The sequence below is a fragment of the Zea mays genome, chromosome 1, assembly GCF_902167145.1.
Source record: "Zea mays cultivar B73 chromosome 1, Zm-B73-REFERENCE-NAM-5.0, whole genome shotgun sequence".
Taxonomy (NCBI): domain Eukaryota; kingdom Viridiplantae; phylum Streptophyta; class Magnoliopsida; order Poales; family Poaceae; genus Zea; species Zea mays.
This window is the reverse complement of record NC_050096.1, coordinates 254,175,146-254,194,444: the sequence shown is the minus strand read 5'-3', so window position 1 is coordinate 254,194,444 and position 19,299 is coordinate 254,175,146. Positions and strand designations below refer to the sequence as shown.

Sequence of the window (19,299 nt, the reverse complement as noted above, 5' to 3'; positions counted from 1 at the left end):
TTATTTTGGGCCTACTTTTGGACTCCTCGCTTCAGGAGCTCAACAAGGCTTTGGGCCTCGGGTGAGATATTGTCGGAATTCGAGACGCGCACAGAAACTACGCTGATCTCTCCGGAAGCCGTAACGCTCTCTCTCCACGTTCACTTTCCAACACAACAGGTATAATAATAAATATTCTATAATCTTTATCTAGTTCTGGTAAAATCATTAAACACTACAGATATTTTTTATACATATAGATCATTGCACTAGGTGCCATAGCCAATCTAACCGTCCAAGAGATCGGACAATTTTTTTAGTAGTGCTACTGGTACTAGGTCTTCCATCAGCAGAAAAAGTCAGGGGATCAGGGTCTCAGCTCTCACTGTCAGGGACATCGACCCAGGAACCAATGGCACAAGGGCCATCAGGCATCAGGCCCGCCTAATGCTTCCTCTTGTTCGCCTTCCACTGCTTCACTATGTAGGCTACTGCCTCGCCCATCGGTGCTCTCCGGTCCTCCTTGAAGTTCCACAGCTCCGGTATGGGGTACCTGCCGCTTGGATTGTACTCGTTCATCTCAAGAAGGGCCTTGACGACCACATCGTGCGCCTGCACACCCAGTTCAGCCTTCAAAGCTTGCAGCTTCTCATCATCCTCCCGAATTATTTCCTGCACCATCGAGTGAGTGTTTTAGACACAGCAAGCAGGCCAAGCATGCTTCACCACAGGTTAGCTAAGCATTTCAAGCAAGAGTCAGCTTCAGACGGGATTTTCCTGTGACAAGTTCTTTTTCTGTTTCCTGCAGAGCTTGTATTGAATTCCAGTGCAAGTGTCAAACCGAAATGGTTTCACACCACATTCTTGGAAAAGAAGAATACTGCAGTGCTAATTGTGGGAAGTACTAATGTTGACAAAGTTGGATGGCAGAAGCACAAAGAATATGCTAAAAACAATTACTTGGCTACTGTCTGAGCAATCAAAGTGACCCGATCAATGCACACAAGATAAACTTGAAAGTTGACTTATTTGGGATATAATTCGGTTAAAATTAAATCCAGAACAGATGAATAATATTCTCAAGGAAGTGCAGTAACAGTTGGCTCCAGTAAAATTATTTCAAACTTTTTGTATGTTTGCTTACAAACCGGCTTTCTTCCTGAATTACAAAACTGAAAATGTTCTTTTACATCCTATTCAAAAAGATCAATGGTATTTACAATTCATTCAGTTCAAAAGAGCATTCTGCAATCTTAATGTCACAGACATGCTATAATATCTAAGTATGTTACATATCTGATGTCCAAAGAATACTGCAAGCACAGGACTTCCACAATGATTGCCCTAAAAGAGTGTTTCTAGTACTTATTCCCACAAGCCACAATGTGGAGGTTACAAACTCAAACGACGCTTTCTTATCGACTAACATCCAAGTCGCAGCAGCAACACACAAACAAGCAGACAAACAATGGTATGAAAAACAGGAAACAAACTAGTTCAGTCCACATGTTAACAAATAAAACACACCTTGCTTTCATGGATTACTGAAATAACATAATCAATTCAATAATTCCTAAATCTGTAGCTCATAAGTAATACTCCCTCCGTCCCAAATTCGAATGACTGACAATGAATCTAGACATACATACAAAATACATTCATAGTGTCGGCGTTTCGACCCCGGGGGTCCCTAGACCGACGAGTAAATTTATCGCTGCGTGTCCCAGCCCAGATGGGTTGGCGCAAGATGGAACACAAGGGGAAAGCGCGGCTCGTGTTATCTCGCACCAGGGGGTGTGCTCGTAGTAGGGGTTACAAGCGTTCGCGAGAGAGAGAGTGAGCCTGTTCGTCAGCTCGTTCCCCCGCGCGACCCTCCTCCTTTCCCGCAGGAAGGGCCTGGACCTCCCTTTTATAGATGCAAGGAGAGGGTCCAGGTGTACAATGGGGGGTGTAGCTTATGCGCTAACGTGTCTGGCAGAGAGGTGCCTGAGCCCTGTGTACATGCCAACGTGGCTGTCGGAGAGGTGCTTGAGCCCTGCATAGGCGATAACGTGGCTGTAGGAGAAGTGCTTGAGCCCTGTAGAAGCACAGCTGTCGGTGTTGTTGGGATCTTGCTGACGTCTCCTTGCTTCCGTAGGGGGCTGAGAACCATCGTCGTCATGGACGCACGCGGGGAGCCATCATTACTTGTTACCGGGACGAGTCAGATGGGACGCCGGTATTGTTCCCCCATAGCCTGAGCTAGCTAGGGGTAGGGTAATGATGTATCCCCCGTGGCGCGGTCGGTCCGAGCCCAAGGTCGGGCGAGGCGGAGACTTCTCCTGAGGCCGAGGCCAGGGTCGGGTGAGGACGCGATTCCTCCCGAAGCCGAGGTTGAGGCCGAGCCCTGGGGTCGGGCGAGGCGGAGATCACCTTCGGAGGCCGAGGTTGAGGCTGAGCCCTGGGGTCGGGCGAGGCGGAGCTTCCTGTTGCGCTCGAGGCTGAACTTGGCTGTTGTCAGCCTCACCCTGGTGGGTGGCACAGCAGTCGGTGCGAGGCGAGCGGCGCTGTTTTCCTGTCAGGTCGATCAGCGAAAGGGTGAAGTGACTGCGGTCACTTCGACCTTGCCGACTGAGGCACGTGTGTCAGGATAAGGTGTCAGGCGATCCTCGCATTGAATGCGTCTGCGATACGGTCGGTTGGTGAGGCGATTTGGCCAAGGTTGCTTCACAACGAAGCCTGCCCGAGCTGGGCTTCGGGCGAGTCGAGGGCGCGCCCGTCGCTTGAGGAGGCCCTCGGGCGAGGCGTGAATTCATCCGGGACTACTGTTCCCGCCCGAGGCTGGGCTCGGGCGAGGCGAGATCGCGTCCCTTGGTAGACGAGACCTTGACCTAAACCTCGCCCATCAGTCTTTGTGGTTTGTGCTGATGGTGGTTACCAGCCGTGTTTAGGAGTGTTGGGGGTACCCCTAATTACGGTACCCGACAGTAGCCCCCGAGCCTCAAAGGGAGTGTTGGTACTCGCTTGGAGGCTTTGCCGCACTTTTTTGCGTGGGGGCCGGCCTTTCTCGGTTACACTTTGTTCCGGTGGGTGCGCGCGAGCGCACCCGCCGGGTGTAGCCCACGAGGCCTCGGAGGAGTGGTTTGACTCCTTTGAGGTCTTAATGCCTTTCGTGACGCCTCAGCCTGTCTGGTTGTTCCCTCATGCGGCCCGGCCGTAGCCCGGGTGCATGGTCAGGTTCCGAGTTTTTAGGCTGGTTTGTTGACGTTGTCAACGGTTTGGCCGTAGCCGGGTTGCGAGAGCAACCCCCGAGCCTCTGCACGGAGCGAGAGGACGATCAAGGACTGTCTCGACTTTTATTATACGCCCCTTCGTCGCCTTTCCGCAAGGAGGAAGGGGAAAAGCGCCATGTTGCCCTCGGAGGGCACCGAACATGGTGTCTCCAGTGAGTTGCTAACGGGTAATCCGAGTAGACACTCGTGCGCCGTTCGATAAGGGTCGGCTAGTGGCCCAGAGGCGCGCTCCAAAAGTACCTGCAGGTGATTTGCCGGACCCGGACCCGTTCGATAGAGTCCGAGGGCTCGATGCCTCCCTCTGGTGGGATTCCGTTACAAAATCGCTCCTGCTGGTCTCGTAAATGTCCTAGAGTAGCTCAGGAGCGTAGCCCGAGCCTCGACCATGTAACGGACGTACCCAGAGTCATCCCTCGCTCTGCGTGCTCTGGGGCGGCTGTCGAACCCTTCCGAGGGGCCAGCCTTCGAACTTCTGATCAGTAGTGGGCGCGGAGCACGAGTGCTCTGGGCGGCTGTCGAACCCTTCAGAGGGGCCAGCCTTCGAACCCCTGATCAGTAGGAGGGCTCGGGGCCCGCTTCCTTCGTGGAGAAGGATCCCTTTCGAAATATCCCCTTTCCCGGTCCCTGTAGCAAGAGAGAGAAAGGGGAAGAGGAAAATGATATGAATTTAAATGGTGTGGCGCACCTTTTTTTTGACGCGGTCATTATGGCGGAGGTGAAACGACGCCCGCTTCGCCTGCCAAAGGTGTTGCTTGCCTTGTCGCGGAGTTAATGCGACGGGACGGGCGGTTCGCGGGGCGGCCGCGTGCACGAGTCGTTCGAGGAACGGAACACGGGCGCGTCGTCTTCACGCCGTGGGAGAGGGCTCCCCTGCCGCTCCAGGAGGGGATGCGAGCCTGCGGGCGATTTGACCGCTGCTTCCGCTTGTCTGCTGCCGCCATTACTGCCGATCCACTTTTGGCCATATAAATCGCTACGCCTCCTCCCGCGGCTGACTGACCCGTGATCGTTGCGCTCGATTGGCACTGTTGGGCCATGCGCAGGGTTGCCTCGAGTCACGGCACCGGTTCCGCAGTCGAGAAGGCGCGGCATTGGCGCAGGTGGCGGTGCGGTTTCTTGCACGTAGTAACCGGCGCGCCGGTTACATGACGTGTGGGCCTGGGCCTCCATGCCGGATGCGACGAAGCCGAAGGGGTGCGCCACTGCAGTGCGGTTGCATGCCACCTGCATGGCGGTCCGCCCTTTCGACCGCTGGTTTCGGTGAGGATGGAGGAGTGCTTGTAACCGCGGGGCGGTTACACGCTCCGCGTGCGGCAGTTTGTCTTCTTCCGTTTCGGGTCAGCTTGCATGACGTGTGGGACCCAGCCCCCGTGTCGTAGGGGGAGGACCACGGAGCACGTCAGTGAAGACTTTGCCCGTGACGCTTGAGGATGCGAGTGGGGAGAGCCGCCTTTAAAAAGGGATCGATCCCCCGGGCGGTAGCCATGCCTTCGCACTCCCCTCATGCATCGCGCCCTTCCACCTTCCGAGCCCCCGGATGGGGAGCACCCGCGTTGCCTTTGTCTTGCTGCTGTTGGAGGAGCACGACCTCGCGGGGGTTGGCACCCTTCAGCCATCGCTCGGCTTCAAGGATTTTCATCATGCAGCCCGGCTGCATTTCCTCGCCAATGGTCATCCAGGATGATGACCACCAGTTTGGTGGTGGGGAGAAGCAAGTCGGGTTGCGGCCTCTGCCCCGCCCTCAGTTTCAAGGATCTTCATCATCCTTGTTGTGGCGGAGGGCGAGCTGAGCCGGTTCTACCTCCCGCGTGGGCCGGCGACCCGCTTCTTCCTCCGGCGCTCGGGGGAGAGGGGCATCCTCCAGCTGTGCGGAGGAGGCGTCCCCCAGCCATGCGGAGGAAGGCGAACTGCAGCTGCTTGGACAGGGTGCAACTGTCCGTCCTCCACCCCAGGCGGCGGTTGTGCCGTGTGCGGGCCGGCCACGTCCAGGTCCTCCCTGCGCCGTTGGCTGCACAACACGTCGTACGTCGCGAGGGCGGTACTCGTGTTCTGGGATGGTCTCGTTCTCGTTCTCGTGGCGAGAACGGGAGTGAGGACCTGCCGGTGCGCTTTGGGGCGGCCGCCGCTCGCTGGTGCGGTGTTGGTGGGCAGGTGGCTGCCGTCATCGGTGCTGAGGTGGTGGTCGCCATAGGTGAGGCTGCCTCTACCGAAGCGGTTGCTTCCGCCGACGACACTGTCAGTGCCACCTGCGCTCCGGGCCTCCGGCTCTTTGGCTTTAATGGCTGGTTCTCGTCCCCCGTGAGGGGACGTGAACGAGGGCCTTCCAGCGGTATCGTTTGCCCTGGGGCTATCGCTGCTGCTGTCTTGCCGTCCGAGACGGAGGTCGTTGCCGCGCTGTTGGTGCAGCGGTCGCCGGCGAGCCACCCGGAGTTTGTTGTCCCGCAGGCCCTCTGGTGTAGAGGTTGTTCATACCCGCGGGAGTGGAACCGGAGTTCCGTTTGTAATGGCACCCTGAGTATGGGTGTTTGTTCATTGTGGCTGTCGAGGCCTGAACGTCTGGGTATTTGAGTGTAATACCGTGTTTCTCCCTCATTTCGAGCACTAGGACTCGCCTGTCGGCTAGCTGAACCGCTTAACCGAGCGTGAGTTGCCTTGCGCGGAAGGTGCCGAGTGAGGTATCCGTATCCCGGAGGCGTAGGAGTCCCTCGGCTCGGTCGGCCTTGCCGCTCAAGGCTTCTCTTGCTCAGTTTTAGAACCATCGGCCGCTCTGCGATGAGCTGGAGCCGGAGGCAGCGGCGTCGGCGTGGACAGAGGCGGAGTCGACTCGAAAAGAGGCTTCGTCGGCCCGAGAGCACGTGGCTTCCCTGGTCGAGGAGGTGCAGCGGCGGCGGCTGGAGCTTGGCCAGGTCGTCCGCTAGCGGGACCAACCCCGGAGTCACGCTGCCGAGGCCGTGAGCCGGGCTGAGGTCCTCGGGGGACAACTGGCTGTGGCTACGGAGCGGCCAACCGAGGTGTCTGCTCGGGCCAGGGCCCTGGCGGAGACCCTGGCTGCGATGGCCCAAGCGCGGTGCTGGCGTCCTCCTTCGAGGTGGAGATCCTTCCGCCCGTGTCGCCGTCCGAGGCCGGGCCAGGTTCCGCCGAAGGTGGAAACGACGCAGAGGGTGCTACTGCTCCCTCAGCCGATGTCTGAACCTGCAGGAACAGTTTGTCTGTAGTATGCGTATGTTTTTTGCGGCCGTCGAGGCCTAAACAACTTATTGTCGTATTATAAAGCTGCGTTTCCTTTCCTCTTGTTTCGAGTATCAGGACTTGTTCGTCGTTAGCAGAATCGCTTATCCGAGCGAGAGTTACTTTTCGCGGAAGGTGATGAGTGAGGTATCCGTATCCCGGAGGCGTAGGAGTCCCTCGGCTCGGTCGGCCTTGCCGCTTACGTGCACTCTTACTCGTTCGCAGGATTCTGTTATCGATATAGTCGAGAAGGCACGAAAATCGTTCTGGCAGAAAAGTTTTCGAGCGTTAGGACTTGTTCGGCAGCAGAATCGCTTATCCGAGCGTGAGTTACTTATCGCGGAAGGTGGTGAGTGAGGTATCCGTATCCCGGAGGCGTAGGAGTCCCTCGGCTCGGTTGGCCTTGCCGCTTATGTGTACTCTCGTCGTTTTCAGGATCCCGCTATCGAAGCAGTCGAAAAGCACGAAAGACGTTCTAGCAAAAGACTTTTTCCGAGAAAAAATTTGACGCAGAGGGGGTTCCCCCCTTCCAGCCCCCGAGGGAGGGTCGGGCTTTGTCGAGGCAAGGCTGACCCTTCTTTGACGGTTAGACTTTATTTGTGTATGTGAAGAGAACGAGGTATATGAACCACTTAAAACATCTTAAGGGTAGAAGCGTCGTAGTTGTTGGATGTTCCAAGCGTTGCTGTAGACCTCGCCTTGATCGTTGGCCATCTTGTATGTCCCGGGCTTCAAAATCTTGGCGATGATGAACGGTCCTTCCCAGGGAGGAGTAAGCTTGTGGCGCCCTCGGGCGTCCTGCCGCAGCCGAAGTACCAAGTCTCCCACCTGGAAGCCTCGGGGCCGAACCCCTCGGGCGTGTTAGCGTCGCAGAGACTGCTGATACCACGCCGAGTGTAGCAAGGCCACGTCCCGAGCCTCTTCGAGCTGGTCCAATGAGACTTCTCGGCTGGCCTGGTTGCTTCGGTCGTCGTACGCCTTTGTCCTCGGGGAACCATATTCTAAGTCTGTGGGTAAGATAGCCTCGGCCCCATAGACTAGAAAGAACGGCGAGAAACCCGTGGCTCGGCTTGGCGTCGTCCTCAGACTCCAGACCACCGAGGGTAGCTCTTTCATCCACCGCTTGCCAAACGTGTTGAGGTCGTTGTAGATCCTCGGTTTAAGTCCCTGCAAAATCATACCGTTGGCACGCTCCACCTGCCCATTCGTCATGGGGTGAGCTACGGTGGCCCAGTCCATACGGATGTGGTGGTCCTCACAGAAGTCCAGGAACTTCTTCCCAGTGAACTGTGTGCCATTGTCGGTGATGATGGAGTTCGGAACCCCAAAGCGATGGATGATGTTTGTGAAGAACGCCACCGCCTGCTCGGACCTGATGCTGGTTAGGGGTCGGACCTCGATCCACTTGGAGAATTTGTCGATGGCGACCAGCAGGTGCGAGAAGCCCCCCGGGTGCCTTCTGCAAGGGACCGACGAGGTCCAGACCCCACACAGCAAACGGCCAGGTGATGTGTATTGTCTGCAGGGCCTGAGCGGGCAGGTGCGTCTGTCTCGCGTAGAATTGACACCCTTGGCAGGAGCGTACAATCCTAGTGGCGTCGGCCACCGCGGTCGGCCAGTAGAAGCCTTGTCGGAAGGCGTCCCCACGAGGGCTCGGGGTGCTGCATGGTGACCGCAAGCCCCCGAGTGTATTTCTTGCAATAGCTCCTGTCCTTCGACGACGGATATGCATCGTTGGAGAATGCCTGAGGGGCTGCGGTGGTAGAGCTCCTTTTCATCACCCAGTAAGACGAACGACTTGGCGCGCCGCGCCAGTCGCCGAGCTTCGGCCTTGTCGAGGGGTAGCTCTCTTCGAAGGAGATATTCCAGGTACGGGGCCTACCAGTTCGGGTTAGGCGTGACCCCATTCCGCTCTCCTTCGACGCGCAGTGCCTCACCCTCGGCAGCCGAGGATACCTCGGGCTGGGCCGAGGCCTCCTCGGGCTCGGGCGTGTCGTCGATCTTGACGGAGGGTTGATGTATGTCTCTAGAGAAGACGTCCGGGGGAACCGTTGTCCGCCCCGAGGCTATTTTAGCCAGCTCATCCGCAGTCTCGTTATACCGTTGAGCGATATGGTTGAGTTCCAGCCCGTAGAACTTGTCTTCCAAGCGCCGAACTTCGTCGCAGTAGGCCTCCATCTTCCGGTCGCGGCAGTGGGAGTTCTTCATGACTTGGTCAATGACAAGCTGCGAGTCGCCACGAGCGTCGAGGCGCCAAACCCCTAGCTCGATGGCGATGCGCAACCCGTTAACCAGAGCCTCGTACTCGGCCACGTTGTTTGACGCCGGGAAATGGAGCGCAGCACGTAGCGGAGATGTTTCCCGAGGGGTGAGATGAAGAGCAGGCCAGCACCTGCTCCTGTTTTCATCAGCGACCCATCGAAGTACATGGTCCAAAGTTCCGGTTGGATTGGAGCTGTTGGCAATTGGGTGTCGACCCATTCCGCCAGGAAATTCGCCAAGACTTGGGATTTTATGGCCTTCCGAGGGACGAATGAGAGTGTTTCGCCCATGAGCTCCACTGCCCACTTTGCTATCCTACCCGAGGCCTCTCGGCACTGGATGATCTCCCCCAGGGGGAAGGATGACACCACAGTCACCGGATGAGACTCGAAGTAGTGTCGCAACTTTCGCCGCGTCAGAATTACTGCGTACAGTAGCTTCTGAATTTGCGGGTAGCGGATCTTGGTCTCGGATAGCACTTCACTGATGAAGTAGACCGGCCTCTGGATGAGCAGTGCATGCCCTTCTTCTCGTCTCTCGACTACGATCGCGGCGCTGACCACCTGAGTGGTTGCGGCTACGTAGATCAAGAGGGCTTCTCCCGCAGCGGGGGGCACCAAGATGGGCGCATTTGTAAGGAGTGCCTTTAAGTTCCCGGGGGCTTCCTCGGCCTCGGGGGTCCAAGTGAAGCGTTCGGTCTTCCTTAAGAGGCAGTACAAGTGCAGCCCTCTTTCGCCAAGGCGCGAGATGAAGCGGCTCAGAGCCGCAAGGCATCCCATGACCCTCTGTACTCCTTTCAAATCTTTGATAGGCCCCATGTTGGTGATGGCCGTGATTTTCTCTGGGTTGGCCTCGATGCCTCGCTCGGAGACGATGAACCCCAGGAGCATGCCTCGGGGGACTCCGAAGACACACTTCTCGGGATTGAGCTTCACGCCCTTCGCCCTAAGACACTTGAATGTCGTTTCAAGGTCATAGAGGAGGTCGGAGGCTTTCCTCGTCTTGACAACGATGTCATCGACGTAAGCCTCAACCGTTCGACCGATGTGCTCTCCGAACACGTGGTTCATGCACCTTTGGTATGTCGTACCTGCGTTCCTCAAGCCAAATGGCATAGTAGTATAACAGTACATGCCAAAAGGTGTGATGAAAGAAGTCGCGAGCTGGTCGGATTCTTTCATCTTGATTTGGTGATAACCTGAATAGGCGTTGAGGAATGACAGGGTTTCGCACCCAGCAGTGGAGTCCACAATTTGGTCGATGCGAGGCAGAGGGTAGGGAACCTTCGGACATGCCTTGTTTAGACCAGTGTAGTCTACGCGCATCCTCCATTTCCCACCTTTCTTCTTTACAAGCACAGGGTTAGCTAGCCATTCGGGATGGAATACTTCTTTGATGAACCCTGCGGACATCAGCTTGTGGATCTCCTCGCCTATGGCCCTGCGCTTCTCTTCGTCGAAGCGGCGCAGGTGCTGCTTCACGGGTCGAGCTCCCGCTCGGATATCCAGCGAGTGCTCGACGACATCTCTCGGTATGCCCGACATGTCCGAGGGACTCCACGCAAAAACTTCGGCGTTTGCGCGGAGAAAGTCGACAAGCATTGCTTCCTATTTGGGGTCGAGCTCGGAGCCGATCCGGACTTGCTTGCAGGCGTCGTTGCTGGGGTCGAGAGGGACAGACTTAACCGCCTCAGCCGGTTCGAAATTGCCGGCGTGGCGCTTCGCATCAGGCACCTCCTTGGAGAGGCACTCCAGATCGGCGATGAGGGCCTCGGACTCGGCGAGGGCCTCAGCGTACTCCACGCACTCCACGTCGCATTCGTACGCGTGTCGGTACGTGGATCCGACGGTGATGACCCCGTTGGGGCCTGGCACCTTGAGCTTGAGGTAGGTGTAGTTGGGGACGGCCATGAACTTGGCGTAGCACGGTCTCCCCAGCACTATGTGGTAGGTTCCTCGGAACCCGACCTCCTCGAACGTGAGGGTTTCCTTTCGGAAGTTGGAGGGAGTTCCGAAGCAGACGGGCAGATCGAGTTGTCCAAGGGGAAGGACACGCTTCCCGGGGATGATCCCGTGAAAGGGCGCCGCACCAGCCCGGATCGTGGACAAATCGATCCCCAAGAGCCCGAGGGTCTCGGCGTAGATGATGTTGAGGCTGCTGCCCCCGTCCATGAGGACCTTGGTGAGCCTGGCGTTGTCGATGACGGGGTCGACGACGAGCGGGTACTTTCCTGGGCTCGGCACGCAGTCGGGGTGGTCGCCTTGGTCGAAGGTGATGGGCTTGTCGGACCAGTCTAGGTAGACTGGTGCCGCCACCTTTACCGAGCAGACCTCCCGGCACTCCTGCTTGCGGTGCCGAGCCGAGGCGTTCGCCACTTGCCCACCGTAGATCATGAAACAGTCGTGGACCTCAGGGAACTCCTCTGCCTTGTCGCCCTCCTTCTTGTCGTTGTCTTGGCCTTTGCCACCTTCCGCCGGGGGGGCGACCTTATGGAAGTAGCACTGAAGCATGACGCATTCCTCAAGGATGTGCTTGACGGGGCCCTGGTGATAGGGGCACGACTCCTTGAGCATCTTGTCGAACAGGTTGGCCCCTCCGGGAGGCTTCCGAGGGTTCCTGTGCTCGGCGGCAGCGACAAGATCTGCATCGGCGGCGTCGCGCTTCGCTTGCGACTTCTTTTTCGCCTTCTTCTTCGTGCCACGCTGGGCAGACGCCTTGGGGACGTCTTCCTGCTGGCGTCCCTGAGGCTGCTTGTCCTTCCGGAAGATGGCTTCGACCGCCTCCTGACCAGAGGCGAACTTGGTGGCGATGTCCATCAACTCGCTCGCCTTGGTGGGAATCTTGCGGCCCAGTTTGCTCACCAGGTCGCGGCAAGTGGTGCCGGCGAGGAACGCCCCGATGACATCCGAGTCGGTGATGTTGGGCAGCTCGGTGCGCTGCTTTGAAAACCGCCGGATGTACTCTCGTAGGGATTCCCCTGGCTGCTGGCGGCAGCTTCGGAGATCCCAGGGCGCACGTACGTGCCCTGGAAGTTTCCAGCGAAGGCCTTGACCAGGTCGTCCCAGTTGGAGATCTACGCGGGAGGCAGATGTTCCAGCCAGGCTCGGGCGGCGTCGGAGAGGAACAGGGGGAGGTTGCGAATGATGAGGTTGTCATCGTCCGTTCCACCCAGCTGGCAGGCCAGCCGGTAGTCCGCAAGACACAACCCTGGCCTTGTTTCCCCTGAGTACTTGGCGATGGTAGTCGGGGCTCGGAACTGGGTCGGGAACGACGCCCGTCGTATGGCCCGGCTGAAGGCTTGCGGACCCGGTGGTTCGGGCGAGGGGCTCCGATCCTCCTCACTGTCGTAGCGTCCCCCATGCCTGGGGTGGTAGCCTCGACGCACCTTCTCGTCGAAGCGGGCTCGACGGTCGCGGCGGTGGTGCTCGTTGCCGAGGCGACCCGGGGCTGCAGGCGTCGCGTCCCGCGTGCGCCCGGTGTGGACCGAGGCCTCCCGCATGAGTCGGGAAGTTGTTGCGCGATGCTCCGGGGGGTACCCTTGCCTTCGGGAGGCAGAGCTTTCGGCCCGTCGGACTGCGGCATCCTCCAGGAGATTCTTGAGTTCTCCCTGGATATGCCGCCCCTCGGTGGTGGATGGCTCCGGCATTGCTCGGAACAGTATCGCCGCTGCAGCCAGATTCTGGCCGACCCCGCTGGAGGCCGGGGGCAGCCTTGCCCTGGCATCGTCAACGATACGGCGCTGGACGTCCCGAGCCTGATGACGCGCTTCTCCGGCGAGTGCTCGGTCTGCCCACTCCTGCTCGATGTTTTGCCGGAGCTGCACAAGTTGCCCTACTTCCTCGTCGAGCTTGGCCTGCATCTCGCGGATTTGCTCAAGCTGTGTCCTGACCCCCCGCAGGGACTGGGACCACAGCTAGCTCCCGCGGGATGTCAACGCGAGAAGCAGGCCCAGGGGGATCGTCATCCTCCGACATACCGAGGTGGTTGCCTTCGTCGTGACCCCCTATATCGACGTGGAAACATTCGCGACTTGGGCCACAACCTTCGTCATCAAGGCTGTGGCCATCATCGGAGCAATCGGAGAGGCAGTAGTCACATTCGGTCATGAAGTCTCGCACGGCACTGCGATCGCGGAGCCCGGAGAAATCCCAACCGGAGTCGGGACCATCCTCTTCCTCGAAACTCGAGGGCCTGTAGGTTGAGACGGCCGTCAGTCGGTCCCAAGATGACCACATATGGTACCCCGGAAGGTTAGGATATGCCTTTACGAAAGCGCTCACCGAAGCGGGGTAGCTTGGTGGATCGAAACTGAATCTAAAAGGCACATGGTGGAAAACGGACGGTACCTCTTGATCGATGGACGGTGACGAAGTCGCGTCAGGGACGGACTGCACCGTTATCTCAGGTACGAGGCTAACGCCCAGCAAGCCCTTCGCGAGTGTGCTGGCGTCATCTGTCCGCTTGGGGTTGGCATGTTGCGGGGAAACGACACTCGTCGTTGTCTCAGGCGCGAGGACAATGCCCGACATGTCCCCCGCTGGGGTGCCGGCGTCGTCGACTCGCTCGACAGCCGACGAGATGCTGCCTCCTGCCTGGCCACGGTTGCCCCGTCTCCTCCTCCTGCGGCGAGGAGGGTGACGGGACAAACCCGGATGCTGCTCTTCCGCCACGGGGGGAAGACGTCGTCGAGTTCGCCGCCGCCGGGCAAGCTGACGGCCGTCGTTGTCGCTGTCGCGCTACGGGGGGAGGAGTACCATGTCGTAGCTACCGTCGAGGGACATGAACTCGAGACTCCCGAAGCGGAGCAGCGTCCCAGGCTGAGAGGTTGTTGGAGACTATCCATCTGGAACTCAACGGGAAGTTGTTCGTTAACACGCAGCAGGCCCCTAACTGGCGCGCCAACTGTCGGTGTTTCGACCCCGGGGGGTCCCTGGACCGACGAGTAAATTTGTCGCTACGTGTCCCAGCCCAGATGGGTTGGCGCAAGATGGAACACAAGGGGAAAGCGCGGCTCGTGTTATCTCGCACCAGGGGGGTGTGCTCGTAGTAGGGGTTACAAGCGCTCGCGAGAGAGAGAGAGAGAGTGAGCCTGTTCGTCAGCTCGTTCCCCCGCGCGACCCTCCTCCTTTTCCGCAGGAAGGGCCTGGACCTCCCTTTTATAGATGCAAGGAGAGGGTCCAGGTGTACAATGGGGGGTGTAGCTTATGCGCTAACGTGTCTGGCAGAGAGGTGCCTGAGCCCTGTGTACATGCCAACGTGGCTGTCGGAGAGGTGCTTGAGCCCTGCGTAGGCGATAACGTGGCCGTCGGAGAAGTGCTTGATCCCTGTAGAAGCACAGCTGTCGGTGCTGCTGGGATCTTGCTGACGTCTCCTTGCTTCCGTAGGGGGCTGAGAACCACCGTCGTCATGGAGGCACGCGGCGAGCCATCATTACTTGTTACCGGGGCGAGCCAGATGGGACGTCGGTCTTGTTCCCCCATGGCCTGAGCTAGCTAGGGGTAGGGTAATGATGTATCCCCCGTGGCGCGGTCGGTCCGAGCCCAAGGTCGGGCGAGGCGGAGACTTCTCCTGAGGCCGAGGCCGGGGTCGGGTGAGGACGTGATTCCTCCCGAGGCCGAGGTTGAGGCCGAGCCCTGGGGTCGGGCGAGGCGGAGATCACCTTCCGAGGCCGAGGTTGAGGCCGAGCCCTGGGGTCGGGCGAGGCGGAGCTTCCTGTTGCGCTCGAGGCTGAACTCGGCTGTTGTCAGCCTCACCCTGGTGGGTGGCACAGCAGTCGGAGTGAGGCGAGCGGTGCTGTTTTCCTGTCAGGTCGGTCAGCGAAAGGGTGAAGTGACTGCGGTCACTTCGACCTTGCCGACTGAGGCACGTGTGTCAGGATAAGGTGTCAGGCGATCCTCGCATTGAATGCGCCTGCGATACGGTCGGTTGGTGAGGTGATTTGGCCAAGGTTGCTTCACAACGAAGCCTGCCTGAGCTGGGCTTCGGGCGAGTCGAGGGCGCGCCCGTCGCTTGAGGAGGCCCTCGGGCGAGGCGTGAATTCATCCGGGACTACTGTTCCCGCCCAAGCCCAGCCTCGGGCGAGGCGAGATCGCGTCCCTTGGTAGACGAGGCCTTGACCTGAACCGCGTCCATTGGTCTTTGCGGTTTGTGCTGATGGTGGTTACCAGCCGTGTTTAGGAGTGTTGGGGATACCCCTAATTACGGTACCCGACACATAGATTAATTAATTAATGAAAGTTTAGTCTAAAACGAAATATATTTTGGGACAGAGGGAGTACAATTAAATGAAAATATGCATCGATTTGACCCCCAAAAATTCCAGAACCTTATATTGTCATTAATTATTGTCAATCTGATATTGCCATTAATTATTTTCCAGTTCTTTATGCAATCAACAAGTAAACCAGCTGCTGCTACCCATTTTCAAACCACCGCAAGAAACTACACAAAAAGGGATAATGAGACAGTATCGAGCCGTGAGGAATGAAGCACCTTTGCCTGTCCACCAACATCTATAACTTTGAAAGGATGCCATTCTGGTTGCCTGATCTCATCTTCCCATTTCGAGCACAGAATTGACAATGACAACTCGTCTGCTGTTTTCTCTTTGCAAGAGACAATGAAAGCTTTCTTGTCAAGCTCACCCATTTTTTTGACACCAACAATGGATCGAGCTGATGACATATTAAGTAGGTCCTACATAGCAAGTAAATTGTGCTCAGAGAAAGAAAAAAAAGGAACAATTGACTGAAGAAGCTGAGTCGCTAGTATAGAGCTTATACAGTAGTCAGTTCTTTCTTGGCTTCTTCCAGCTCATCATTGGTTCTTCGTTGCTTAATAATAAGGGTCTGGTTTATAGAATCAATATGATCCATTTCTTCATCTTTCTCTTTCAGTGCTTCATGCAACTTATCGAGCATTTCCTTCGATTTTGCATCTTCCTTTCCCATATGCTTCCATACCTCAAGATTCCCCCTCAACTGTTCTCTTTCCAGTTCAAGTTTTTGTTTGGAAGCCAACTGCATTTCTAAATCATATAGCATCTTCCTGACATTTTCTTTCTCTTGCTGCAGTTTTTTGCCAGTTAGAAGGAATTTTCACCATATAAATGCACAAAATAGTGGGAATGCAATACCTCTTGTTCCTTTACAAGTTTTAAGAACTTCTCATCTTCTTCCTTCTTCTTTAGGGTTGCTAAATCGAGAAGCCTGTTCTCCTTTGCAATCTGTAAGAGCATTTAATAGCATACATATGAACAAATATACTATTGAATAAGAAACAGATGAAAGCTTTGTGATAAAACCAGGAAATCAGGAACATCCAACAGTATTGAAAAACATAACGAGGACCTACCTCTTCTTTTGCCGCTTCAAGCTTTTCTCTGTTAGTACTGTTCATAACCAACTTCTCAAGTTCCTCGTGTCTCCTGCCAATTTCTTTTTTCTTGGTTTCCAGTTCTTTATGCAATCTAATATTGTCATTAATTATTTTCCAAGAATTTCGACGAGCATCTTTCTGCATATTTAGTATCCCTGGTGATCAAAGGAGCAAAACAAACTCAGCAATTTCAGAGAACACATGACCACAATATGCTGCATCCAAGTATATTTAGCCATTCAGATTTTGTGTTCCAAATTTCCACATAAAGAAAACATGTAATACAATTCAGTAATTAGTATTCTATATATGATGTAAAAACGAGTGCAAGACCAAAATATCTGTACATACTTTCATTGTGCTCTTCAACCAATCGATCATTCTCCTCCAACATCCTATCAAGTTTCATTGCATTCTGATTGTTCTTCAGCTCCAGTTCACTCATATGTTTATTTGTTGCGTCAATTTGGCGAGCATAATGAGCTACACGCTCGCCAGTTTCTTTCAGACCCTCTCGTTCCAGGTCACCAACACTTCTAAGATTTCCATTTTTCCTTAGATACTCCCCAATTGGCTCAGGTGAGTTGTAATCATCTGTTTTTGCAAGCCATCCATAAAGGTCGTCCTTTCTGCAATTTCTTTTTTTCCAATCAGGCTTACTGTACTGCTCGAGTACAAAATGATTTTCAAAAGCCATTGCATCCTTAAATCCACTCCAATCCTTAGCAAACTTGACGATAGCGCAAAACTGTTGGTTCTTTCCATCCCTAAGGGTTGTGGCTTGGAGGGGTCTGAACCGCGAGAACTGTGCTGTTAGCCTTTCTTCACTTTCCCTGGAACATTCTTTGCCTTTGAACTCACACTGCAAATTAACCACAATGCCCATCCATGGCCACACAAAGATCTCTTCATCCTTTGGAGTTTTTGGCTTGTAGGGAACAATTTGCAATGGTTGCTCCAACGTGCTGGCTATATCCTTCTCCAAGAACATAGCAAGCCCCAGGTGTGATGCCTTCACCTTGGCGCTGCGCTTAGAAGCAGCCCCTATTCCTGTGGCATGCTGCAGTAGATCCTTTAGGTTGTAGTCCTGCCTCTTCTTGCCAGGGCAGAAAGGGCAGCGGAAGGCCTCACCACGCTTCACGTTCAATTTCCCTGCTCGGAGTTGGGCACAAATCTCCTCCTTGTGCTCAGCAATATCTGAATCGCTAATGTCTGAATCTTCTGCAGAGCTATGTTCCATTGGAACTGGAGAAATGGGACAAAATCCTATGGGTGAACACATGGAAAAGCGGGCGGCATTACCTACTGACTAAACAATAGTAACTGACAAATATAACACTGTCAGCTGGACATCAAATGAAACATTACTGTAGGAAGTTTGCAACTGGATCCAGCAACATTAGGGAGCAATTTCATTTTCTTCTTAGACCAATCAACTTCCTACTTCTTTGTACGGTGTAGATTTTGGTGATTTGGACATCACATCATTTACCGGATTAAAAAAGTTGCTTAACTGCTCAGAATGTGGGGAATCTTACACGTATCTCCCACTCATCAAATGGTGAATCCGCGCTGTCTAGCGCTAAAAATATCAGTTCAGTTTGAAGGATGACAGCAGAATCTATGTACAACGAGTGATTTGGAGACTTATTCATAAACCGTATTTCTACAAGAGACTTGGTCCCATCCCATTTTCGATTCCGGATGCACACTAGTCCCATTTCCGAATCATTCTTTTGGAAACAAGTGAAACGCAGATTCAAGGTGTCGAGTCACTTGGGTACTCACCGGACCAGGAAAGGAGACGATACTTTTTTTTGCAAAACGATCGAAGTTATTAGCCATAATACATGCATATATGCACTTGTAATTAGATCAATGGTAAGTTAGGGTTTGAGTACTCGGTTTCGAACAGCAGAAAAGGAAAGACCAATGGGCTGGGCGTACCTGGTGGTGCTCCTCGCCGGCGTACGGGCCGAACAAGAGCTGGGCACCTGGCACCTGCCGTAGGCGTAGGGCGGCAGCGACCTAGACACCTGGCGTAGTCGTAGTAGAGACTAGAGAAAGACTGGCTATCCGCACTTATATTACTCTGACATGTTTGGTTCGGTGTGAACCAGGGATGAGATAAGATCAACCTTGAATTGACATTGTCCATTATTTTTTGAGTGCTGGCTCCATCCACTATTTTTTAAAAATATTGCTTGAATCTAACTTTGGACCTTCAAACCAAACACATGTCAAGTTAAAATGATCACATCTCATCTATTTTCATTCTTTCTCGTCCCTACATCCAAACACTACCTAAATTTCTATCCTGACAAAATTATTTTGGCCTTGTCATTAAAATTCTCTATTCTATATCACAATCATCTATAGTCATGTTTACTCTCTATATTAACTTTATACCAACTATCATATGTTATATCACTTCTTTTCGATTCTTTTTTATTTCCTACTCAACTAACTCCTAGTGTCGCATTTGTCTACAGTTGGCCCTCTCTCGTTTGCAGTACGCACTCTTGGAATGGCGTTGTTGGTGGCCTCCTTTAATTTACAGTGCTTGGGGAATTACACCGCTGCAGCACTTTCCTACTACATATTTAACTCTATGTTCGGTGGCCCACATGACGCTGGATTGAGAAATTCAGTAGCCTTGGGAGAAATTGCTCAACACCGCTACTGAATTTCTACCAACGCTACTGAATTTGGATTTGATAAAGGGGCGCTCTATCAATTTAGTAAATTCGGGAACAAATCCATCGTTTTGATATCGAAGATCTATAGAGTACTGTAGAGCTGCTGGAGGAAAAAAATTTCATCTGATTTTTTATAAATCTCTAAAATAGTCGCTAAGCTCTTGTGCAGTCGCTGAGTCCTCACTTTATGTTACCAGCTATCCAAACGGCAGTTTTTCCAATAGCAGATGTGGAATGCTCCGGACCTTTATTTCAATGGTTTTCGTTCTAAAACCTGACATTCCAAACAGCTTATTACTCTTATCTCTCGTTTCAAACTCAATGCATCATAGCCTAAGCGGAGGGACCATCTTCGATCTAGATGCAGCAGTGTCTATACCGGGCATGGAGACGAGCATACCCCACGGCAGAATAGACCGTTTCTGCCGGCATGGAGACGAGCCAGGTCCAGAGCCCCCAACCAAACATCCTATAGCAGATCA

At 54.6% G+C, this 19,299-nt stretch overlaps 1 protein-coding gene and 1 long non-coding RNA gene across 3 annotated transcripts; one reads left to right on the top strand and one right to left on the bottom strand.

The window, feature by feature from the left end:
- Positions 1–160: 160 nt before the first annotated feature.
- Positions 161–18,464, bottom strand: LOC103643660 (factor of DNA methylation 1). Of its 2 annotated transcripts, none has more exons than XM_020546803.3 (7): positions 18,066–18,464; positions 16,470–17,384; positions 16,095–16,273; positions 15,877–15,966; positions 15,524–15,808; positions 15,234–15,437; positions 161–651 (listed from the first exon to the last, which is right to left on the bottom strand). In XM_020546803.3, exons 1-7 carry the CDS (start codon positions 18,274–18,276, stop codon positions 424–426), a joined length of 2,112 nt encoding a protein of 703 aa, XP_020402392.1. In that variant the 5' UTR covers positions 18,277–18,464; the 3' UTR covers positions 161–423. The 2 variants fall into 2 exon arrangements, with proteins under 2 accessions (XP_020402392.1, XP_020402393.1); XM_020546804.3 differs by having other exon boundaries at positions 16,470–17,363.
- Positions 429–1,209, top strand: LOC109943521 (uncharacterized). Its single transcript, XR_002266453.3, has 2 exons — positions 429–710; positions 788–1,209. It is a non-coding gene; the product is annotated as an uncharacterized lncRNA (long non-coding RNA).
- Positions 18,465–19,299: the final 835 nt, after the last annotated feature.

What these genes read in the sequence shown, in the direction of transcription:
- LOC103643660 (XM_020546803.3), bottom strand. Translation starts at nt 18,276, where the DNA reads ATGGACAATGTCAATTCAAGGTTGATCTTATCTCATCCCTGGTTCACA. An exon ending in GGTTGAAGAGCACAATGAAA is followed by an intron (nt 16,274 to 16,469) that starts GTATGTACAGAT and finishes TTTGATCACCAG; the next exon opens with GGATACTAAATATGCAGAAA. An exon ending in TTGAAGCGGCAAAAGAAGAG is followed by an intron (nt 15,967 to 16,094) that starts GTAGGTCCTCGT and finishes ATGCTCTTACAG; the next exon opens with ATTGCAAAGGAGAACAGGCT.